This window comes from Stylophora pistillata, chromosome 3 (assembly GCF_964205215.1).
Source record: "Stylophora pistillata chromosome 3, jaStyPist1.2, whole genome shotgun sequence".
Classification (NCBI taxonomy): domain Eukaryota; kingdom Metazoa; phylum Cnidaria; class Anthozoa; order Scleractinia; family Pocilloporidae; genus Stylophora; species Stylophora pistillata.
In genome coordinates this window covers 28,325,096-28,341,938 of record NC_142521.1, presented here as the reverse complement: position 1 = coordinate 28,341,938, position 16,843 = coordinate 28,325,096, and the positions used below count along the sequence as shown (strand labels likewise).

The 16,843-nt window shown below is 37.5% G+C and overlaps 1 protein-coding gene across 1 annotated transcript; it reads right to left on the bottom strand.

The window, feature by feature from the left end:
• Positions 1 to 856: 856 nt before the first annotated feature.
• On the bottom strand, positions 857 to 12,204 carry LOC111336216 (synaptotagmin-7). The gene is made up of 5 exons (XM_022942272.2): positions 12,052 to 12,204; positions 6,528 to 6,736; positions 3,673 to 4,244; positions 2,594 to 2,717; positions 857 to 1,767 (listed from the first exon to the last, which is right to left on the bottom strand). The coding sequence occupies exons 2-5, from the start codon at positions 6,601 to 6,603 to the stop codon at positions 1,457 to 1,459; spliced, it is 1,083 nt and encodes a 360-aa protein (XP_022798007.2). The 5' UTR covers positions 6,604 to 6,736; positions 12,052 to 12,204; the 3' UTR covers positions 857 to 1,456.
• Between the last annotated feature and the right edge of the window lie 4,639 nt (positions 12,205 to 16,843).

The window sequence follows — 16,843 nt, the reverse complement described above, 5'->3', positions numbered from 1 at the left end:
TTCAGTTATCTTTGACTGGGAACAAAATTCGTTTGGGATTGCCCCGTAGTCAAGGTGCTTTTTGATAGACTTGAGTGTAAAGCAAAACCAAAGATATTACGTCAACCAATCAGGATAAAAGTCAAAATGAATGAAAACCAATCATCATCATATGAAAACGTGAGTAAGCAAGACACAGTTGTTTCTTAACTTGCATCTGATAGGTAGAGAGGGTTCCGCGAGATTTCTGGACCGATCACAGATCAGAATGAACTAAAACCATTGTAAACCTGGATCCCTTTCAATGATCCATTGGAAAATCCCTTTTCATACGTAGATATATACCCAGTGTTACTTGTAAATTTAACTCTCAGGCTCTACTTGGCTATAGGTGTTTCTTTCCCATCCTTAATTTGGCCTTTTCACGGAACCAGCCTTAAATAACTCCTTCGCGTTGCGTGCTGAAGAAAACGTCCACTGCGAAGGAGAGTAAGCTTAAGAAGGACAGGTTGTTTTTTTCTTCTTAAAAACTAACTATTTCTTCATCTCGGTTCTAGAGGCACTGATGTAACTATTAATGCCTTTTTATTCCGCTTTTTCTACAAAAATCTTGAAAAGAGTGCGAACTTATGCCCTTTTCACTACGAATAAAAAATTTTGTACGAAATATTAAAAACTCTCAAAAATGTATAAATAAAAAGAAGAATAAATGAATTGACATTCGAAGTTGTTTATGTTTTACGAAATTCGCACCCGCTGATTTCTTATACCTAGTGACTAATTTGATATTTAGTCGCATTCATCCCGCCCCCTCCCTCCGACCCCTCCCCTACCCTTTCCCCTTCCCCCTCCCTCCGACCCCTCCCCTACCCTTTCCTCTTTCCCCTCCCCCAACTAGTTCAGACTTTCAAAACGGAAGGTCAGAGATTAAGCATAAACAGGTATAAAAACGCAATGAGTAAAATGATAATAATAATAATGATAGTAATAATAATAATAATAATAATAATAATAATAATGACGATAAAATGGACCGACTTGACGTTTCATTGGACAAATGATATCGATGGCAAACGGTGAGCGGCAAAAGCAAATTCGATCTTTTTTCGTCTGCTCACGGGCGTTTGTATATTAAAAAGTACAAATTGAGTTTACTGTGAATGAGGAATTTGATTCGATGTTTCACTTTTTTTATCCTAAAAGTAAGTTGAGTAAAAGTGAGGAAAATAAAGTGATTTTTTTTTACGTTTGCCGTTCGCCGTGAATTTCATACGTACAAAACATTATTTTTTGACACCCAGACTCCTTGTTTTAGATCACGGTCAGTTAGACCTCTAATAACTACAACAGTTTAGACGTGAAAGCTGCTTTGCCTACGAGACCTCAAGTCTATGTAACAATCCTTGATTGGATTTTAGTGCGTGATCTACTTCTCAAAAGTAATTGTATACAAGAACGCATCGTAGACATTTTACTGTTATAAGTATAGTGCGTGCCATTGTTCCACCCTCATCAGCGGTGACATGATCATTCGTCCCCAGTGACTTCTCTCGCTATCGCACTCATAAATACCAGGCCCCAGGATGGCGCGGCCAACTGTCTTTTTGCTTCTCATTTTTCCGCGTCCCAAGAGAGTCAGTACCAGGCTCGTGTAGCTAAGACGTTGGACAGGGACCTGGAACGAGAGGGTGCTATGGAAAATTGGGTGTTTCTCTCCGTCTGTGGTAGAAGTACGTTTTGTCTTTACCTTATGTCCAGAAAAGACTTCTGTGATTTTGACAAAAAATTCTGCGAAATGATAAAGGAGAAAATTTGAATAATTTATCTTCTGAAATTCGCAAATCACAAATTGAGCTCTACATTGAACTTTATCTTTCATTACCCGTTCTTTCTTCACGAGCCCGTGTCTTGGCGATAATAACTCTATAATCGACTCCTTTAAAGTTAAGTCATATCTTTCTTGCGGAGATAGCACCCTTCCAGGAATCCCACAATAATAAACAGGACGAGAAAATCTTATCTTAAATGCCCTTTGAAGATGGAGCACTCAAAAGGACCATTTCATTTCTGAGGGAAGTTATTATTTGAATTATAACGGGGTCTTTACTTGTAGGAATTTTTTCTCTCGGGATTGTTAATTCCTTGACTTTTTCCGGAAAAATTCGTTTAAATTCGTCTAAATTTCTCGCATTTTAGATAAGGAAACGTTACATGTTCGAGTTTCAGCCAATACAAAACAATATTCTCCAAATGTTGTTGTTTTGTCATGGAACTTACGTTATCCCTAAGGGAGAGAGCAATTTTTCAATTGGGTGTGGAAAGTAATCCGGATTGCTTTGGTTTTACGTAACTTTGCTTTGTGATTGGTTCAGGAACTTGCCCCGTTATCTACACCAACCAGATGAAAACTAAGAAAAAATTGCGACTTGCTTATTCGCGTTTTCCTGCGCTTGAAGCAGTGTCCTCGTTTTTGCTGTGAGTTCTTATTGGTTACGAACAATGTAACACTTTGTTCTGATTGTTTGGTCACTGGGATTACGTTTGTTTTGGCTTTTAGATACGTAATTAAAAAGTGGTCTAAATGACAAACGTATTCGGTTCGAAAGCTTCTCACCTTTGTTTGAATGAGCGTCAAAGTGTATCAGGTTTCTCACTTTTATGATTCCCACCATGATTGTGTTCATTGCCGGGTTATAGTCCAGTGATAACAAAATTTCGCCGCGAGTGTGGCCATAGGGCTAGAAAGATAAGGAAAAAAAACAACAAAAAGAAAACAAACAAAACAAAAATAAAATAAGTAAATAGATAATTGAGTGATCGAGAAAATATGTACTTGAAGAAAGAAATAAATGAAGCGATATGTGAATAGAAATATTAATGAAAAAAAAAAGATATTTTGAGGGAAGATTAAGGTGAGAGTGCAAAAACTCAGCCGTCTTAGGTTATTCGTGAAACACGCCTATTTTAAAGATCTCTGAATCTTGAAATAGCCAATACTATGACGTAATGATATCTTAAGTGGACACCCCATGAAGGGGTTTGTATGTTCTCCAACAGAACATTCATTCAAAACGCGAGATAGATGTGATATCATTCTCGTTAGACCACATACGCTGGATCTTAAAGTTTATCGAGAGGTTTTCTGTCTCCTTTTTCCTAAATTTCTTATTATTCTTGTATATTTTAGTGGATTCATACAACCTATCTATTATCCCGTTCTGATTTTAAGGCTGGTTTTCACGTGCACCGGGAAACCCCCTGATGGCCGGGAATTTCATTGTTTCACGACCGTCCCAGAGTTTTCTGACTAATGAAAACTGGATATCATAGACATCTCTGAATGTCTGGAATAGTCAGTGATAAATTGGAAAATTCTGAAGGGTTTCATTTTCCCAACAGACCCAATTTTAACAGTCAGGTACGTCGGTGACAGTTTCACCTTGCTACCAATCCTCTAATTGCTTGGCTCCAGTACCCCTTGGCCCTCGAGTCACAAATAAAATGGCGTCTGTGGAAAAGAAAGACAAAAGTCTTTCGATCTCTCGATATACCGGCAAAATCTAAAACGGTTGGGAAACAGTGAGATCACCAATCGTATGGGATTCCCTAAACAAAGATATCGGCCCTGATTTGATCACTTTTACCGCGGCTAGGAGCTCCCTGTGACTTGTTCTCGCTGATCAATCACCATACCTGTGAGTTAAGTTTAAGATTTCTCTCCATTGTCATAGCTCCGTCCAACTCTTGTCCCTTCAGAGAGTACAGTGTGTGACCTATCGGCGTAAGTCTATGCCGCCGTTTGTTGTCAAATACAGTAAAGCGCAAAGTTTTCTCGTTCACTTCGGCGGACGTGAGCTTGAAGGAAAAATTTTCATTAAACTGTGGATCCTGATTACCAAAGTGAGTGTAACTCTCAAAGACAGGTTTCTCTTCAGGAAGCAGACAAATTTCAACCATTGGATCACTTTTGATGACACCGCCATGCGAGGCCACGCCCGGCTCGGTCACCAAGTGTCTGACCGGGAGCCTTCGCGCCCCAATCAGATGAATGTTTAGTTGTTCCTCGTAGATGTCGAAGCGAATCTCGAACAGTAACGTCCCAAGTGGGGGAGGGGAGGGAGCTGGTGCTGCCATGTGTTCGTTTATCTCAGGGTTAGAATAAATAGCCATATCTATTTCCTGAATGGTGATTTTGTTGTTGGAAATATTTGAGTCTCGCCTTTCATTCGGGTCGTACCGCTTGGGAATTTCAAACTCACAAGGACCTGAAAAATACAAAATGATGCGTTTCGCGTGAAAAAGAGAAGGTTGGAAAGTGAGAAGTCTGGCGAGGAGATGTCCAGGAAGGAAACCAAAATAGCAAATCCAAGAAAATTTGAGAAAGTTATTACGTGTGATCTGGCATGTTCACCGCAATATCATTTCTTAGAATAAATAATGACCTATTTATATCACAAGTATTGGATATCTCTTCCCATCTGCGGGCCATAACAATGATAAGGATCATGAGATAACGCATCTACATAACCTTTGAAAGGTAAAATAATTATTCATTTCCGTGGTATGTTGGATTTGTTTATGCGAAAACAAAACATAAAAAGTGTGATCTGTTTTCGTGCAAAGTTTATTTCGATATTTGAGTGTTTGGAGCGTCATTTTTGAGGCTGCGGTGTTAGTACGGCTCTAGCTTTCAAAACATCAGTCATCCACCAGTGACAACAATCATTCTCATGATTATAAGTTATCCATGGGTTCAAGAATTATCACTGCACAATTTTTTTGCAAGGCACGATTTTAGTTGGTCAACAATTGTAGACAATGCCCAACTATCCTTAGAGGGCAGCTCGCCATATGAACACAATTTGTATTTTTCACATAATTACTCTTTGTGAAGCAAGAAGAAACTTAAAATTTGTCAGCACACCGGGACAAGCTCATTTCTATTTTTCGACGCCGTTAAGCAAAGTGTTTCAAAGGATGCGGTGCAGTTGCTTTAAATTACACATACAAACGTGACCAAGGAACAACCATGGAAGTCTAACAAAAAAGTAGAGATGTCCTAAGCAACACTTCTGTTGAACCCGTTCGCATTTTTTACATGTATCCGCTGTCACTATGGAAAAAAATATCCCTATAACGTCGAAAAAACGTCCAAACGACCAGCTCGTTTGTTAGAATTATCATCGTTACGGAAACACTTGTTTCCTTAATAACTGATGCCCTGTGAAACGCCTCTTTATATTTTAGAAAAAAATTTTTTTTTTCTTCAAATACCCTGGCCTACTTCAGAAATACCCGTTATGCACCTTTACATACTCTTTTCCATACATTTCCTAGGGTGCGGACCAAGGGAAGGCAAGAGCTTCTCTAGTTGGTAATCATTTCCTTTATTCTCGTCACATTAATGTGTGATTCAGGGGTGACATTGTCAGAAGAAATTAGATGTTAGTCAGACTGTTATGAAAGAGCCTGGATGAAATCGTTTGCCAACATGAAACGTCAAAAATAAATAAATAAATAAATAAAACCGAGATTACTTTTTCAAGTCCCTGATTCAAACTGTATATTTTTCTCAAAACCTCACAATACTTAGCGGAACAATGTTGAAGTGGACTGGAGCTATCTTAGGCCCAGTTCAAACGTCTAATTTCACATGTGCCGAACTTAACTCCTATTTTAGTCGACTAAAATAGTTGAAATGCGGCATTTGATTCAAACGTCAAATTTAACTCTGTCGAATTTAACTCTGTCGAATTTAACTCTGTCGAATTTAACTCTGTTCGCTGTCAATATTCCCAGGCGGACTACTTAATTGTCAGACGAAGACGTCTGCTGAGCGTTTGCTTAATTGTTTTACTGATGCTTTTGTTTTGCTGTTTGTTTTTGCTTCGTCATCTTGGCTTTTCGTCATGATACTTTGACTTGATTCACGTTCCATCATTTCATTGAAACACGACCCAGAATATGCCACAGATTTTTCTACTTTCCACTCAGGAGCGCCCACTTGGTGTTTAAAAACCGAACACCTCATACAAAAGTAATTGAGTTCCTGCTTTGCAAAGACAAAATATAGTTGTTTGACGTGCGGTACCACCGGTTTTTGGTGCTTTTTGGCTTTTTCGCGCATGGTATTCACAGAATTCTTGCGAGTTATGGGTAATAAATGAATCATAACATGTGAGATGCGACGTTTGAACCAAAAGTCGAACCTTAGTCGAATCTTCGACTGTTTCAGCAGATACGGCGAAAGTCGCATTTAATTTAAAACAAGGAAACTTGGTAATATCAACTAAATTGAAATTGTAAATTGGCCACCGTAAAGAGTTACAAAGCTAACGTTTCGAGCGTTAGCCCTTCTTCAGAGCAAATTGATTAAAACGTTGCACTTCAAATGCATTTTAACTCTCGCATTAAGTTTTGCACATGTGAAATTTGACGTTTGAACCAAAATGGGATTTTAACTTGCGATAAAATTTTTAACTTTTACAGCTAAAATCTCGTTACAATTCGAAAAATACAGCAAACAATAAAAAGTGTACCGCATATACCTTTAGCAGGGATCGTCTTTGTTGTTTTGTTTTTAACCGTGATAGGAGCACGTAAATTGGAAATGTCATTTCCCATGATGTTACGGCAATCACAAGTCTGTTTATGATCCTCGGAGTTCCCTTCGTTGTCGCTGTTTTTTTTTTCTTGCGTACAGCTTCGTTCGTCTTCTGCTGATTATTGTTGTTGTATGCAGTCGCTTACTTTTGGCCTGTCGACAAATAGAAATGGGATTTGAAATCTCCACGATCTCTTGATAGTGCACATGAATTCTAATTACATCATTTCTCACGTTAATTCATTGCATCACATCACTGAATTGAATTTTAATATTTTGGCGGCTACGTGCTTAACACAAACTTGCAGTTTAAAGCGTAGTAAATAAGTTTTTACACGAGCACCCACTCAGTTTAAGATAAAAGTCTCATTTCCATTATGTTTCTCTTTTGAGACTTCCTTGTTTTGAAAGAACTAGTGAAGGACAAAGAACTAGAGAAGCCATCGCGAGTTATTACCGATTTGTTTATTCTACGATGTGCTGCACATCTTGTTATTCGTCCAGCTAAGTAAATAAACGATGTTATTTCCCCTTACTGGATATTTCCAGAGAAACATAGTCTTCGGAACCCCATCTTAGAACTCCTGCTAACTAAATGAATCCATGATATTGAAAATGGATTGTTACAAATTCATGTATTTGAACACAAAAAAATAATGCGCTGTTTTCATTTTGATCTTAATATCAAAATAATATGAAAAATTTTATCAAGACGCCATCTTTAAAAAATGTTTGAAATCATGTTCATCGAAGTAGGTCTCTTATAGCTAGCATCAGAAATAAAAACACAAAGAAACGTCTTTTTGTTCTAACATGAAAATCTTCTCAACTTCAGTTTTGTTTCATTTCGAATAGCGCCATAAAATTTGAAATATCATATCCAACTGTGTGGAAGCCGGCGGCATTTCGTGCACGATACGTCAAAATGTTACACAGTGGTTTACCGTGGAGGTTTCAATAAGTACCTAACTGGACAATTTTGGAGTGAAATAAGAAAGAAAATAGCCGTTGCTTCGGTGGTTCCGAGAAGTATGTCGTTAATATGTTTCCGTTCATACAGACAGACAGACAGACAACCTTTATATTAGCACGATAGTAATAAAAGCTATACAGCTTATAGGGTCGTGCATAAATAAGAAATCTGAGAACAAAATATATACATAATAAGTAACAATATCAAACTATCTAAAAATTAAACTGTCAAAAGTATGACGTAACCTAAATATGATGGAAATCTTTACGTCTAAAATTTGTGGTTGTTGTAGAGGTCTCTTTGAAAGTCAACTCTTTAAAAATATCCATTGAACGGGTTTTCTTCTTCAAGTTTTGATAACTTGTATTAGGAATAGCTTTATCCTTAGAAATTAAAATATTCCATAAAACAGGGCCTCTATAGGGAGTAGAGTTTCATAAATAGAGCTGAAACGTGGCACCTCTAAGGAGTATGACGTTCGTAAAGAGTAAACTGTTGGTGTTTCGTCGTAATATTATCGGATAGCACTAGTGGCATGGGAGCTTATCATGAAATGCTTTGTACATTAGCTAACTTATAACTATAGCTCAGCGGATGCCAGTCAGGTTGTCTGAACACGTCCAACGATCTCATGTCCTTAGGTAAATTAAAAATTATCCTCGCCGCCCTACAGTGCAATCGTTCCAATGAGTCCAAGAGATCTGCATTAAAACACGACCCCCACAGAACTACGCCGTATGGCAGTATGACTCTGAAGTAAAAGTTAGTAAGAACGTCCTTCGGTAGGGACCCTAATCTCTTAATGAGATATAGCTTCTTTGCGAAACACATAGATTATTACTTTCAGAAACAAGGAAGTTATCTTGGAATGCTTTCCTCATTCTTTTTCTTTAATTTTTTAAAACTGACATAAACATTGAAATATTTCATAGTTGTTATTTACAAATAATTTTTTTTAAACTTACCATGTTACTGACTTTTACGTTGAGCCGATGTGCGTTATCTAACATTCTATAACTACTATTTAAAACTTGATTTTTTTAAGGAAAACTTTCGTTTAATTCTATTTTTGTTCTAATTCAAAATTAATCATTAGTTGTTTGCGCAGTTGTCATCAGCCATATCTTGTTTTAACCTCAGAATTATTAAAATATTTTTTCATGTTTAAATGTTCCTGGGTTTAGAAGCGCATTTGATCTTCACCTGAAACTAGCTTTCCCTTCTGGATGTTTATTTACCTATTCATTTGTTGTTGTTAATAATAATTTCGAGAAGGAAGTTCGAGGCCTTTAAGTCTAAAAGGCAACAACCTGAATTATTCAGGATTTGCGTTTCTTCATAACTTCATTTTAAAGTAAAAGCATTTATTCTTTCTAGCAACAATGCCTGAGGAAATATAAATCCATACATGTAAAAACGAAGCTGTCCTGTGGCTATTGTTTAACATACATCAATGGCTAACACCATGTGAACTTGCCAGGGGGCAAAGGGCCTTTGGGCAACAAAAACCATGACTTTGTCGCGTTTGATTCAATCAGGAGAAGATACAAAGTGCACATGAAAAAGGAGACACCCAAAGAATCCAGTGGTAGCTCTATCACGAGGATAATCGGATAGTGAGAGCAAAGCTTGGAGATGTAATACAAGTTGAAACTGTTATAAAGGACTACATATTGCAATCATTTTCTTATGGAAGCCGGCGACATTTCGTGCGTGGTCGGACACCACCGGTTTCCACAAGGTTGATATCATTATGCTACTCGTCAGAAGTCTAATAACAAGGGTTTAAAATTCATCATCGGGAAATTCCTGTTAGAAGTGGGACGTTACTTTAAGTCTACTGTTATTAAAAAATAGATAGACAAGTTTATAATTTCTTTTTGAAGATTTGGCAGCTTACTAAGTTGTTGCAAGAGATTATAAACAGTTCATTATTCTTGGTTACCGACAAGACGGTGAAGAATGTGCGTTCTTAACCATGCGAGCGCCATCTATTGAAGATCAATTATAATGCACTTTTGTAAAAACAGTTTTTAATATTCATATTCTGCTTTTACTTAGGGCTAGTCGAAGAGTTTTAAAGTTGAATCTTACCACAAAGTTTATGCTCTATTTCGTTGATTAGTGAAATAACTTATTTGTTAACTATTGATAGTTAGTATTTACTAGAACAGTAAATAGCGTTGAAGGTGTGCTCTGATTGGTTATTCAAACTCCGAATATCCATTGCTAGTATCTACCACTCAGATGAATGTTGTTTTTCGGTCGCGCGCGCTGATTGGCTGGTTTGGAAGTGAATAGCAAAAACAATTCACATCCGAGCAGCCGAAGAGAAACCTTTTTTAGTCAGTCTTCGTCGATATCTTAACTTGATACATGCGGTTCACCGTCGTAGGGCTGAATCGTACTCGCATCCTCTATTACTACTTCTTTACTACTTAAGTACGATGTACCACAACTCTCGATAGAGCTTGCTGAAGGTAGGTATACATCGTTATAAGAAACTATTTCTAGAGTATTTCAACGCTAGCTGGTACAAAATTTCGAGAGATGTGAGAGATTTGTAAGTGTCAACTGAGAGTTTTCTCAGTTCCCTACGGGACCATTTTTTGGCACGAATAAAACGAGTTTTAAGTTTCTTTTGAAAACTTTCTTATATCGGAATTGGCTTCTACATATATGATTAGGTAAATAAATACAAAAGAAAAATCGTGTAATGGACACGCTAAGTGCAATTAAAGTTATCGTATTGGGAGATTGTGGATTCTTTTTCAAAACAAACCGAATTTATTTGAACTGCTTTACTTATGACTGAGCTTGTCGTAACACCCGAGGAGAGAACTACGCCCAAAGTCAGATGGTCTGGGGTTCCATTTTTCTACGTCTCATGCCCCTGAAACAACGAAAAGCAATTTTCTTTGTTTGATGACCCAGCGCACGGCATGTTTTTTCTTATTCTTTTAACAAGAATGGGATAATGCTCAAAATTACATACCCCTCCTGCCTAAAAGTTTTGAGAAAATAAGCTCATTCTGTTGGTTTTGTTAACCGGACAGAGAATACTCAGAAAAGCGCCCTCTTTCCAGGAAAGACCTCAGATATGCTAATCAACGCTGGATTTCTGGTAGGGCGCTTTGCTTTTGCGAGCAGCGTGTCGATTTTGATACATTTCTGTCGTCAGCGATGACATTAAAGATATATGATATCATTCTAAACGTTTTTGTCAACCTAACTCGCTTCCACTCTTTCCGGTTTTTATTCTAATTTCTATCACTTTAACTTTTGGGGACGTTTTAGGACAAAGTAAGAAAGTAACAGAGACTAAACGGAGTTACAATTGCAAATTCGATCGTGTGCAATGCGACTTTTTATTACGTTCATTTAGGATTCATGACTACGTCTGAAAAACATCTAAAGACCAACAGGAAGAGAAGAAAAAATATATTATGTATTAGAGTTTGGTAAATAAGTTTTTAATTTGAGTAAGGTGGAGGAAAAAATATGAAACACTCTCCAAGATTGTCTTGATCAGTCGCTTCAAAATAAAAAGGTTTTTGTTCTAATTTAGGACAATAAATGAGTGTTATGTGTATCACAGTTCAAGCGATTTGTTGTTTTCGCCAGACTCGCAATTATTGCTGTTTTAAAAAACTAACAATGCTTCAATTTATAACAAAAACAGTGGTTTTCAAAGTGAACAAGAAGCCAGCTGCCGTCTATTTATGCAAACAGACTACATTTTCAAGCTGTCAGATATCTGTAGGTGGTCTCCAAATGTCTTCTAATGTCCTCGAACTGATTTGTTCAGAGTCCACGAAAGCTATCGTAATCCCGGAAGGAGTTCACGGTGGCCCCGGCCAAATCACATGCAAAGTATATCGTATTAATTCGCGTTGTGCTTTTGATCATTTCATCTTGAGTTTATTTGACTCAATATGAATAATATCCGCCCGTCGTTTAAGTTCAGTAACTTAAATACCCGATTTACACCTTTCTTATTTTAAAGACTATAGATAAATCTTTATATATACCGGCGTTCAAACCAAACAGCAATAACGGAAAGTACCGAGTTTCCATAACAAATTTTGCTCAATGGCAAAAATTAATTACTTTCGAAACGCTGTTGTATTGCGTTGATGTTTTTCAATACAATTCATTGAGTATTACTAACTTTGTTTGCGATATCGAAAGTTTACATTTCAGCTTCTCAGTCTGAGCGAAATTCAACTATACTTTTTTGCTTTTCTCTTCTGCACATAGCGTTTTAATTTTTTTTTCTTCAATTGAACAAAGACGACGACTTCTCCGGTCATTTTTTTCGAAGAGAATTAGATTAGTCATGCATGACTCTTAGAATATCTTACTTTGCGGTGTTGGATGTTTCGATGACTGCACTCGCAGATATTATTCAACCAAAAACCTTTTTATGAAGAGCAATGAGAAAGAACCATTTGCCGCAAATTCATATTGTTGATTTTTGTCTCTTTGTGCTTACCTCATTTGAAGTAATGTGGCGTTTATTGTGGTGAATTACTCTTCAGTTCGTTTGGTCCGAAGATATTTTCCTACGACTTTACATCGACGATATAACCGTATTTCCTTATTCACCCAACTAATAAAAGCAATATTCACCCCGCCGTACTTTACACAGGCTGTCGCTGAAGAAAATTAATTACGAAATGTTTACTTCGATTGGCTGTTGTCAAGGGAACAGAAATACAAATGAAGAGTGATGTATTACGTTATTCAAGTGTTAATTTTTACTCTGCTGTAAATAAATGGGGAAAAAACTAGACGATGGAAGTTTGCCTTCGAAACGTATTGGACTGCAACTCGTTGGACGCTAAATTCAGATCGTGTTACAATGCTCAAAATTTTCGTTTCAAGCCTCGTCGAATTAAACTTTCGGCAAAAAGTTTTAAGATTACATTGCCCATCTCTATTAAAAAAAAGTTTTGTTTCAGCTTTTCTAAGCTTGCTAAATAGTTTCAAACGTCTTCCTTATTTGACGCTGATATATTGCTTATGCTGTATTAGTCTTGTGAGAGAAAAGTTCGATGTTCAAGATTAAGAAAGAGCACAGGAAAGTAAAAGCATTGTAAGGTGTAGTAGCCTCGAAAGCTGTTGTTCTTCTAACGAGCGTCTATAACAAACGGCAGCAAAATAAAAAAATAAGAGAGAAAAGACGATTCTTTGATTTTTGCTGCAGTTTAACATACACGCATTGCACATACAAGTATGAACTCATAATTAATAGCATCTTTCAAATGTTATTTTTTATCACATGGTACTGATCTGGACTTAGGTTAAGAAAACAACAGCGCTTCTCAAAGAAACACCTGTAGAAATATTGTGGTATAATGTAGATAAAAATCAAACTAAAAAGCAACTTTTTAAAAGCGCTTCAATTCTTCTTCATAATGAGAATTTGATTTGATTTAAATTCATAAAGTTTCACAAATTCATTTACAAAGATTTTGTCGGAGAGCTTAAGGTGATTCCTTAGAAAAAACAGCTATCGAATTTTTAACAACTTTCCCTCAATGTTCCCGGCCCACTAATGTCTGTTTCGAAAAATACAATAAAAAAGATAGGTCACTGTGCTTGTTTAAGAGATATGATGGGCCATTCTTACCCCATTTATGCGTGTACTGACACTAATCATTTTATCAGTTCGCGGTACATTTAGCAGTAGCTGGTAGCAAAGGTTTTTAAAGTAACACTTAATAAAATTGATGGGTAGAAAGTCTCGAGTGTGTGGAACAATTCGATATGTAGGGGGTAAGTCCCTAAAGAACTATGGTGCTGCGTCGGTGGGGGTAACAAGGTAATTTGGTAACATCAACTAAGTTGAAATTGTAAATTGGCCACCGTAAAGAGTTAGTTCACAAAACAGGACATCATGATCATGATATCCTTTGGGGGGGGGGGGAGGGAGGTTAAAGCTAAAGTACGGTTAACATTTTGGCCTATTAAAGGCCCATTTTCAACCGAGATGCCTTGCGCGCCCAGATCATTTTTCATATATGAAAAATACGCTATTTTCCTCAATGTTGCGGAATCGCTTTGATATCTTCTTCCATCTTACAAATTAGGGCTTTCAAAGTTCCATAATGAATCATGTGCGAACAACAAACTATCGTAGTATCCATATCAGGAAATAGTTTTTAATTCTTACATGTATGACGGTGAAAAACGTCATTTGAAAAGTTGATGCCGCCGAAGAAGCGGTATAGAGGAAGGCCGGGTCTGCCCGGCTCGGCAAAGGTTATTCGACTTCGAGAGGTTATGGAGGGCAAGGAAAACAACAATGGGTTTCGGTAACACTACAGACAGTGCTTTTGCAGAAATGTTATTGCATTGTTCCTACGATGGAACTAGAGACTCCGAGGAGATTTTTTCGAGGTGAGAATAATTATTTGACTGATTTTTACTTGAGATCCTGAGATATGTATGTAAGCGATCTCATTTGTGCAAGTCATTATTCTATAATTTAAATGCGTAAAGTAAATCAGTTTTGGCCAATATTGGTTATTTGTCCATATTTTATTTAGTGTTGAAGCCGAACAATTTCCTTCAACATCAAGTAGGCTTTGTACTAGTTTTATACACAGACTCGATTTATGATTTTTCAGTCTCAAATATTTAGCTGCAAATTTGTTTACTGTGTTCTTCACCAAATCTTTGTTTTTCTTTTTAATAGTGTTTGTGAATGACTATCAGAGTTCGCCATTTAACAATAGCGCGATTCCAAAACAAAAACAAACGACTGCAAAGGATCTCGGATGAAAATGGGCCTTTAACGATTAATTTATTTCTACTACTATTGAAAGGAAACTTTTTACGACGAACAGTTTAAATATTTCAATATTTTACGCCTAACGGCTAACATTTTTTGCCGCTTTTACGGCTAACGGTTAACCTTCTTGATAACCTCTTCTTTGCTACTTTCTTTTAGTTCTAGCCTTTATAAGTGACGCATTGTTTCATATCGTTTTAATTAATTTGACATTTTTGAAGTGGAGCCGTTCTGAAAACTGTTTTTGTGATGAGTGGCCACTTTATAGAGTTTGAAATTATCAATTTGCATCTTATTAGTAGCTGTCGGAGTAGAAGGAACATTTGATTTTGGTAATTTGTTGTAAGACATCCTTAAATACATAAGTGAAACTTGTGTCTAAAGCATAAATTATTTTTAAACTTACCAGTGTGCATGCAATTTATTACTAAGTACACTACCCAAGGAAATCCATAAACCCCCAGGGTCTGATTAGCAAAGCCCCCCCCCGCCCCCTTACCTCATCCCCCTTGGTCCCTTAGCCTAAGGCACCTCAGCAACGGTTGCAATGCAGTTCTATGGGTCCTAGCGATTGAATTAAACACTCCAAAGAAGTCTCCCGGGTGGCGCTAAATATGTTTGAAAGTAACGCTTTTACGACCTCTCGGTTCTACAGGGGCCCGTTTCTCCTCGCGTGTTGATGGTTCCTGATCCCGAAAAGCATATCTCTTGCACTAGTTACATTCAAAATCGAGAAAGTTATTGCTTTCGAAATTCAACTAAGGTCTCGAGCTCGTGAAGTCGGGGGAACTTTCTAATTCGAGAAAAAGGGTTTCAATGTTGGTGAACGAAAATATATTTTTTTGCAGTAATGGGAAGGGAAAACTTGTTGGAACATCCACAAATCCCAAACTCCTAGAGTGAAATAAGATTACGGTTGGTAGATTTGTATCAGTCTCAAATATTTTAATCTCTGACGGTCCATTTCTCACGCGTGATTGATTGATACAACTGTTCAAAGCCGAACAAGCATTTTCGCGTAGAACTGAGTTCAGTTAAGTTAGGACACACTTGGTTAAAAAATTGTAGCTTTCAGAATTCGTCCTTTCTTCTGATCAGAGTCTTGGAGATGAGCATAGATTTTATTTAATTTATTTTCCTAATACTTGCTCTCTATCTATCCGATGATTCTTAGCAAAATATACCCACCCATCCCACCCCAGGGGAGGACATCCGTCACACAGTAATCTCGTGTGTGGGAAATTAACGTATCCTGCCCCTAACCCTGCAGGAGACGGGACCTCCATTTATTCGTCCCTATCCGAGAATAAAAAAAAAAAAAGAAGTATTTTTATAGGATTACACAATTACTGGTGAACCAGTAGTTTCCATTGTCGTCCTTGCAAACAAATGAAACAAAAGGTCTAAATTGAACATAACAACATTAAGAACATCATTAAGAACCCCAACCGGCCGGAGGCAAACCAATTGGCTATTTACAAGCATGGCCAAGGACCTGAACTCGGGGCTACCGTGAAACAGATCCAGTGGTCAGGGTGGGACTCGAACCCGACATTACGAGTCCGACACTCTAACCACTCAGCCACACTACCTCCTCATACTAGAATATCTAACCATTTCTTGATGTTATAGAAAGGTAGCATATTCTTCTCAATTATTTTAAGACCCTGAGTGTTGGTCCGGCCGGGGCTCGAACCCTCGACCTCCCACACAACAGTCCAGCGTTCTATCCATTTTGTTAAAAAATCTTGTAAACTGTTATAATATGTAATCAGGCATGAAAAGGAGGAATTTCGTTTATTACAGCCTCCACATAAATCGAGAATGTTTTTTTCCTGACCATTTTACTCATCTCTAAATCGAAATATTTTATTTCAGTTAAAATAACATAGATGAACCTGGTGATTGCCTGACTAACCATAGAGTCTCTATGGCTCAATGGTAGAGCATCAGAGCGCGGTGTGAAGTTCGATTCGTCGTGGGAGATCTGAAATTTTTCTTTGTCTCTGTGCTACATGCATGCACTTGTGAAAAGAACAAGAAACATCTTTCTATATTTTATTACCGAGCTTTCTTATTCTTTGTAAGGGCATAACGCTTTGGACAATGCTGGTCCCAGCTGTATGCAGGACACGTGTCACCCACGAACCTAGAATTGAACCGCCGGGCTCTAAATGACTGTAGAATCTCTGTGCCTCAGTGATAGAGCATCGGAGTGCAGAATTCGAAGGTCTGGGGTTGGATTCCTCCTGAGAACTCAGAAGTACCTAAAACCATATTTCTCTAGTTGCTATGATGCCTCGACACCTTGCTCAAAGGAACGTGTTGGATAATCAGAGGTGAAATTGTACTTTATGAGACGGGGAAATGGGGAAGAAGGCTGCATGGAGAGAAACACGTTATTTCTGTGTGTTTCGCTCAGGCTTGGCTTATGGTTTAAGGCAAACATGCTTCCGATCAGATCCGAGCGGAAAAATTAAAGAAAATA

Coding starts and splice junctions, on each gene's coding strand:
- LOC111336216 (XM_022942272.2), bottom strand. CDS start 6,603: ATGGGAAATGACATTTCCAATTTACGTGCTCCTATCACGGTTAAAAAC. Junction 4,245..6,527: donor AAAGACGATCCCTGCTAAAG/GTATATGCGGTA, acceptor TGTATTTTTCAG/GTCCTTGTGAGTTTGAAATT. Junction 1,768..2,593: donor TGACGCTCATTCAAACAAAG/GTGAGAAGCTTT, acceptor ATCATTTCGCAG/AATTTTTTGTCAAAATCACA.